The 8,283-nt window shown below is 39.9% G+C and overlaps 1 protein-coding gene across 1 annotated transcript; it reads left to right on the forward strand.

Annotated features, from left to right (window-relative positions):
- Nucleotides 1–2,704: 2,704 nt before the first annotated feature.
- LOC133647976 (V-type proton ATPase subunit e 1-like) lies at nt 2,705–6,838 on the forward strand. Its single transcript, XM_062043738.1, has 4 exons — nt 2,705–2,931; nt 3,303–3,350; nt 6,209–6,336; nt 6,435–6,838. The coding sequence occupies exons 1-3, from the start codon at nt 2,828–2,830 to the stop codon at nt 6,300–6,302; spliced, it is 246 nt and encodes an 81-aa protein (XP_061899722.1). The 5' UTR covers nt 2,705–2,827; the 3' UTR covers nt 6,303–6,336; nt 6,435–6,838.
- Nucleotides 6,839–8,283: the final 1,445 nt, after the last annotated feature.

Here is an 8,283-nt window from a genome sequence, read left to right on the forward strand (position 1 = left end):
GCACAGAGTGAGACGTCTTTCTCCCTGTTTGAAGCAAGGAAGAAACCCACAGTGTCAATATTTAAGTTTTGACCAGGGGAGGTCAAAGTATAGCCCTGGGGCCATTTGCAGACCGTGCTTTTTCATTGGCTTGCGGCCACATATAAAACTGAACCAAAAAAATGTAACTGGACAAATGAGAAATGTTAAAAACACAAAGCTTTGTCTTGAAGTTAATTAGTATGTTTTAAAAAAATATTAACAAAATGTTTAAAAATATATCAAAGAGCCACATATTATTGTTGTAGATCAGGGGTCGGCAACCCGCGGCTCCGGAGCCGCATGCGGCTCCTTGACCACTCTAATGCGGCTCAGCTACATACATGCCGACCCCCCCGATTTTCCCAGGAGACTTATGGATCTCAGTGTCGCTCATAGATTACTCCCAGGGAAAAAATAATCCTATTTACACTCTAATTACTAAATAAAGGGCATGCCCTAACTGCACTGCAGCAATTGTCCTCTATAGCATTTACATACAGCGTACCAGTCTAGCCACATGTTGCATGTTGTTATTACTTGCACACACAGGAGACAGCAAAGCATACTTACTCATCAGCCACACAGCTTACACTGACGGTAGCCGTATCAAACAACTTTAACATTGTTACGTTACAAATATGCGCCACACTGTGAACCCACACCAAAAAAGAATGAAAAACACATTTCTGGAGAACATCCCACCGTAACACAACATAAACACAACACAACCATTACCCAGAATCCCATGCAGCCCTAACTCTTCCGGTCTACATTATACACCCCGCTACCACCAAATCCCCCCCACACACATCGCCCCCCCCCCCCCACCCCCCCCCCCCCCCCCCCCCCCCCCCCTCTCCGTGCGTTGGTTGAGCGGAAGAGTTAGTGCTGCATGGGATTCTGGGTATTGGTACCGTCAGTGTAAGATGTGTGGCTGCTGAGTTAGTACGCCTTGCTGTCACTTACGTGAGCAAGCTGAAATTGCATTCCACGTGTGGCCGAGCAGGTACACTGTTAGGGCAGACTGTAGAGGGTACCAAATGCAGTGTCATCACGCTCTGATATTCGGGAGTCTCCCGGGAAAAATGAGAGGGTTGGCAAGTATGACACTATCAAGTGCCATTCATTCAAAACTCGCGGGCTGCACTAACATCAAATTTCCACATTAAAGTACGTGCCGGTGCGTGTGTCGGAGACCCCTGGTTAACATAGCACAAAGCATTTAAGCTTTGTATGCAGTGTTTTTCTTTAAAAAAATTTTTTGTGGCTCCCATTACTTTCTTTAATTTGTGAAACTTGCCAAAATGGCTCTTTGAGTGGTAAAGGTTGCCGACCCCTGTTGTAGATCATTCAGCATGAATGCACTCTTAAAGAGTAAAACATTCCATCAATACTGTGATAACCCCATGTTCTCCAAAAAGGTGTAAATATTGTGTATTCTCAAGCTAATCACGCATCTGCAGTCATTTCCCACATGTATGTTTGGAATAAATGATGCTCACTGTGCCTAGAATGTTAGCCTTGACCAAGAGTGTCTCAGCTCTCTGAATGTCAAAAAAATAAAAAATAAATTCACAATCTTTTTTCATTGCCTTATAGGTGGTCATCACCAGGCTAAAGCTGGACAAGGACCGCAAGAAGATTCTAGAGCGCAAGGCCAAATCTCGCGCTGATGGAAAGGAGAAGGGCAAATACAAGGAGGAGACCATTGAGAAGATGCAGGAGTAAACATCTTTTGCTATCAATAAACTGTTTAAAAAGGAATTGTCTTGTCATGTTTTTGGATAGGTAGGATTTTTTGAGTTTTTCTGTGGAAGTGTACACATATTCACACACCACGGGCTTTAAATGAGGTTAATGTTGTAGCTTAACTGTGGAAACTGATGTTTTATTTAAAGACCAACTAATTGAGCTGCTCAGTTGTATGAACAGCAATTGTTTTGTCGTAATAAATGCCTATGGAGTAAAAAAAAGCACATTTGGACATTAATGCACTTATCTGCAGCACATCCAGGCATGACAAATTTACAATAGGTGCACAGAAACGTTTTGTATACTAATTATGATCCCTCAGGGAAATTCACTTGAAACGTTACTTTGTGTTGCATCACCAAATCAGACTACACGCATAGAAATATGGCCCCATACAATACACATCCATCCATCCATTTTCTACCGCTTGTCCCTTTTGGGGTCGCGGGGGGTGCTAGAGCCTATCTCAGCTGCATTCGGGCGGAAGGCGGGGTACACCCTGGACAAGTTGCCACCTCATCACAGGGCCAACACCGATAAAAGTGTGTGCTAATACAAAAGTTGCTAAGCTTTCACATTTACAACTCCATTGTTGGATTAACGGTTAAGAACATTTCTCACTGACAATAATAGGGACAATAGCAAGTTGTCATTGAAAGTCAAGTAATTCACGTTTGGACCAAATATTTTTCAAACAAGCCACACTGCTGCTGCCTCCCTGTGGTGTGTAAACATCAATGCTGATGAGACATAAAACAGTGGTTTAAAAAAAAATGGACACGACAAAGTGAACATGTACAAAAATAAAGAATTCAATCATCTGCTTTCACGTTACATATTTCCTTTCTATTGAAAACTTGTAATAGGATACGATACGGTATTGCACTTTTTTAATGCTGTGATGAGCATGCGCAGACGATAGTTCACTTCCTCTTCACGGCTTCCTCGTGACGTGGTCACGTGACATGCGCCGCCTCTTACGTCGTCCCCTCTTTTCCAAGTTGTAAGAAGTTTGTACCTTGTGAATTTTGTTGCTTTTAACCCAGCCAGTGCCATGGCAGAACTACGTTTTGTCATCGCCATGTCCGTCATGACCTTATTCTGGGCCATTGTCGGAGGAGTGGTGCCCTGGTTTATACCCAAAGGACCGAACAGAGGGTGAGTATGTTAGCTGTTAGCTTACTTCTCTCTTCAAAGAGGTGTTTCAAGCTAACTATATGACAAGTATTATGTGTCAAATTGTGAAGTGTATCAAATAAATGCGAGCTTTGGTTTGGATCGAACCAGAATTAATTAAGTTTTTGTGTAAACTTATAACTTGGCAACTTCTAGCAAAATGTGGTGTTTGCTTGCCGAAGCTAATCGGTCAACTTAATTATTCCTACTATGTGGAGTTTTCATTGTCGCCATTTAAAATGTCATACTCGTCACATGTGTGGAAAAAAACGATGCATCTTCCTCTTTTTCACCCTTTCTAACCACAAGTGTATGAACGTACCAAATAACCTGTTTTCTTTTATTTTCAACAGCGTTATTGTCACAATGCTGGTGTTAACTGCTATTTGCTGCTACTTGTTGTAAGTATTATTATTGTCCTTGGTTTATCCAATGTACATTTGCATGTCCTGTTTAGTGTCATTATTTGAGTTTGGAACACTGATCTGACTCTATGGACAGACAGACTGTTACTCATACCACTATGGGGAAATAAATCAGAATCAGGATCAGCTTTATTGTCATTACGCAGAGTAACGAGATTGAAGCCATTCCATACAGTGCGATGTGTGCATGCAAGAAAACAATGTGTAAATATATAAAAATATAGAAGTGCAAAGAACTAGAGTGTACAAATGTACACTATATACACTCTGTACAAATGTGATTCTATACACTCTATACAGTGGGTGAAATGAATATATACATGAATATCTACATGAAATAAACAGGGTGGTTGGTGGAATGGGTTATTGCACCGAAGAGAAGGCAGTTATGAGGGACAATGGGGCAGTCCGTTCAGGGTGATTATGGCCCTGGGGAAGAAGCTGTTCTTTAGCCTGTTTGTCTTGGCTTTAATGCACCTGTAGCGCTTCCCAGAGGGCAGCAGGTGGAATAGGTCTGAGCCAGGGTGGGTGCTGTCCTTGATGATGGCACTGGCTCTGTTGAGGCAGCGGGAGGTGTAGATGTCCATCAGAGAGGGGAGAGGGCGGCCGATGATCTTCTGAGCCGTCTTGATGGTTGCAGTGCAGGCTTTTACATACAGTAACTGAAGTAAAATGTAATGAAAAACTTAAAAAAATAGTAATGAATAATACACGTTTGCGATAGATAAAAAAAAAAACCACTATCTTAACACCCGTATTGCACACCAAGAAAAAAAAGCTCACAGTAATCACACAATCCATCCATCCATCCATCTTCTTCCGCTTATCCTAGGTTGGGTCGCGGGGGCAGCAGCCTAAGCAGGGAAGCAGCCTAAGCAGGGAAGCCCAGACTTCCCTCTCCCCAGCCACTTGGTCCAGCTCCTCCCGGGGGATCCCGAGGCGTTCCCAGGCTAGCCGGGAGACATAGTCTTCCCAGCGTGTCCTGGGTCTTCCCCGTGGCCTCCTACCGGTCGGACGTGCCCGAAACACCTCCCTAGGGAGGCGTTCGGGTGGCATCCTGACCAGACGCCCGAACCACCTCATCTGGCTCCTCTCGATGTGGAGGAGCGGCGGCTTTAGTTTGAGCTCCTCCCGGATGACAGAGCTTCTCACCCTATCTCTAAGGGAGAGCCCCGCCACCTGGCGGAGGAAGCTCATTTCGGCCGCTTATGCCCGTGATCTTGTCCTTTCGGTCATAACCCAAATACACAAGTGCGTTGTAAAGTCTTATGGCTGTGGCTGACCTGCTGTAGTGCTCCTTCTTCCACTGTGGCTGTAACAGTTTGATTGATTGAGTTTATTTCGAACATGAACACACTTACAGTATAATACATCACACAATTTCATATCATTTCTCTTTACATTATGTCCGAAAAGGAGTAGGAAGAATCAAAGATTATTTAATCCTTCCCTTTTCCCACTTCAGAGCATTTACTGTCTTTTTTTTGTAACACAGTTACATCAGTGCATGATTAATACAGCAGTTCTTGTAATAGATAATTAAGTCAGTCATTATTAACATACTGAGATGAAGAATGTCCCATTTTCAATAAGGTTGAAGGTATTTCTCATAATTCTTCTTCTTTGTACTTTGTAAGCACTATTAATTTGAACAACCTCTTACTGGATCATATCAGTACATCGTTTAATTTATTTCCTTAATCCATTCCATAATTTAATTCCACATACTGATATGCTAAAAGTTTTAGGTGTTAAGTTAGATTTTCCTCTAAGGTCATATTTTTTTTCTCTTTAGTTGAGAAGAATTGTTGTACACTCTTGGGTAACATGTTATAGTTTGCTTTGTGCATAATTTTAGCTGTTTGCAATTTTACCAAATCGTTGAATTTCATTTTTGATTCAATAAATAAAGGGTTTGTATTCTCTCTACATCCAACATTATGTATCAGTCCAATTGATCTTTTTTGTAACACAGTTAATGAATGAAGCGCACATTTGTACTTTCCCCATATTTCTGCACAATAACTCAAATATGGTAACACTAGCGAGCAGTAGAGAATAGGAAGTGATTTTTGGTCCAGGACATATTTTGCTTTGTTCATTATTGAAATGTTTCTTGCCACCTTATGTTGTATATTTTTATATAAGATTCTCAGTTCATTTTATAGTCTATTATTACCCCTAAAAATCAAGTTTATTTTACCCTTTCAATGTCTACTCCGTCTATTTGTATTTGCGTATGATGTTCTTTTCTACTGTTACCAAATAACATTATTTTAGTTTTACTGACATTCAAAGATAGACTGTTTTTGTCAAACCATCTTTTTAATTTGTTAATTTCTTCTGGTATTATTTGTATTAGCTTCTGTGTGTTCTCTCCTGAACAGAAAGCAGTTGTGTATTGCTGATGGAGCTAATCAAGGCCTCCACAATGTTGTGCATGTAGTTAGAGGGTTTGAACATTAGGGATGTCAACTTTGCCAACATCTTTGTGTCGACCACCTCCTCAACGCTGTCTAGTGGGCAGGCTAAGATGGAGTCAGCTCTCTTAAACAGTTTATTAAGTCTGGTCCTGTCTCTGTAAGTGTCATAAAGAGACAGAGTAACTGTCACATCATATGTATATTGGTTGGTTCATAAGAAGACAAAATGTGCTTTAAACTAAATCATTTACGAACACTGAGGTGTAAGTTTCTAGCTCGGGTCTTGTTACATTAAATATTTACACAAGGGGGCAGCAAAGAGACAAAGCTGTTTTTTCTCCACACACCGGCTATCTTGAGTGTCATGTGATCTTTATATATGATCATCATGCATCTATTTCGTCTCATCAGCTGGTTGATTGCCATTCTGGCTCAGTTGAACCCACTGTTTGGACCGTCTCTGTCCACTGATGCCATCTGGTACCTCAGCTACCACTGGCCTTAATGATCCTATGCTGACAGTGTTCCTGACAATGCAGGTAAGACTTAAAAAAAATGTTAGCCAACATTTTGTGTAGTTATGAACTGCCTTTTTCTTCTATTAACGTTTTGCTCATTGTCGTTTCTCTCAACGCAGACGCCGCAGCAAAACCATGGAGTGTTTTCTCTTAACTTCCAGATGCGTTCCTTGCCTTAATCTCACATCCCTGTGTGCCTACTGAGTGTCTTTCACACAGGTGCCTTGTAGAAAATACCCAAATGACTTTCTTAAAATGGCTTATGGCAGAGTGTGCTTTAATTTAAAAGTGTTCAGTTGATGTATATTATTGTAAAGTGATGCTGTTTGTGTAAATTAGCTTGCCATTAAATATGTTATGCCTCATACTTCACATGTTAGTTAGTTTATTTCTTCGGTCTGTGGTCAAGAAAATAAACAGTTTTACATTCATAAATTGACAATTTTACAGACCGAAAGAGTTTAGGCTGAAGTTGAGCACTTTTTTTTTGCCTAACCCTATAAATAAACAATCTCAAATACAAGATGAGCTTCACAGAAATATGAAATTTCCTTTACACAACATATTATAAATACACCATGTACACAACATAAACACTGTTCAAATATATACACAGTAAAGACATGGACAAACAGTTGTGAAATATCCCTGTACACGTGTTGGTTAAACATTTGTACGAATAATATACTATACACAAACAATTATAGTTCCATTATTATTTATACCCCACATTTAGTTTTGTAATTAACATTGATCATAGTATTAACTACCGGTGTTGATTCAAGAGTGATATATTTTTCTAAGACATTGGTTTTAAAGTTTTTTAAAAATGTGTGAATGGAACTGGAACATTTGTGTGTGTGTCTATACGTTGGTTTGTTACTTTTAATCAAAAATAGTATCTATAGACACCCATTTTTAGTTTTAGATAGCAAGTTTTTGTAAGTAAGTTATCCTTTTCAAAGAATTTTCTTATTTTCAAATTGGTGTGATCATAAACCTGATGTATTTAAGCATTTTTTTTAAATTAAACGTTAAAAGTGAAGAAATTATACAGTTAGTGTAATTGTTTTAGTGAGTTCCTTGGACAATTAGCGTTGTCAAATCATCGAGACCGCCAGCCCTCTCGACCAATTACACGCAATGCACCCTATAGTTAAAATCCAAGGATTGGGTGAGTTGTTTATATACTGCAAGTAAAAAAAAAACTGCATTATAAATTATATTATTCAAAGTCTGTGGTATGGTTTTACTGTAGCAGATGGTTATGGACAACTGTATTTCCATTAAATATTATTGGCCATTTCCCATCAGGCAATGCCGTGTACGATCATAGACATCTTAAGTAGACGCAGCATCGACTGCTACTGCCTACTGGCACTGACGAGACGCGGGGCCGCCATCTTGGAGTGGTGATCCGCTCCACTCAGTGCAATTCATTTGACAGGAGCAATGAACTGTCAGCGCATTTAATTCATCTTACCTCACTGAATACCACTGATTTTCACACGGTTTTTTTTGTCATATGTGTATCTATGATAAAGGACACATGTTTTGGCATGTTTTATTATTCATAGTTTGCTTAACAGTAATAGAATATTCTTATGTGCTATAAGTGACCGGACGTCCGAGATCAAAACTAACTGGGAATATAATCCCAGAGAAGGGGGGAAAAAACGGTCAGCTATTTTTAAATTCAAGAAAAAATATGATTAGGTTATATATACATACGTATATCCTACATAAACAATGTATGAATACATAACATATCTATATATCTTTGGGACCTATCTCTGTTGCTGCAGCAGCAGAGAGTTTATTCTGTCTTGACACTTTGTATTGATATTTTGTATTACATTCTTCCCTTAAATCAGTGGTCCCCAACCACCGGGCCCGGTACCGGTCCGTGGACTGATTGGTACCGGGCCGCACAAGAATGTATTTTTATTTTTTATTTTTATTAAATCA

The sequence above is a fragment of the Entelurus aequoreus genome, linkage group LG04 (genome assembly GCF_033978785.1).
Source record: "Entelurus aequoreus isolate RoL-2023_Sb linkage group LG04, RoL_Eaeq_v1.1, whole genome shotgun sequence".
Taxonomy (NCBI): Eukaryota; Metazoa; Chordata; class Actinopteri; order Syngnathiformes; family Syngnathidae; genus Entelurus; species Entelurus aequoreus.

What these genes read in the sequence shown, in the direction of transcription:
- LOC133647976 (XM_062043738.1), top strand. Translation starts at nt 2,828, where the DNA reads ATGGCAGAACTACGTTTTGTCATCGCCATGTCCGTCATGACCTTATTC. An exon ending in CCCAAAGGACCGAACAGAGG is followed by an intron (nt 2,932 to 3,302) that starts GTGAGTATGTTA and finishes TATTTTCAACAG; the next exon opens with CGTTATTGTCACAATGCTGG. An exon ending in GCTATTTGCTGCTACTTGTT is followed by an intron (nt 3,351 to 6,208) that starts GTAAGTATTATT and finishes TCGTCTCATCAG; the next exon opens with CTGGTTGATTGCCATTCTGG.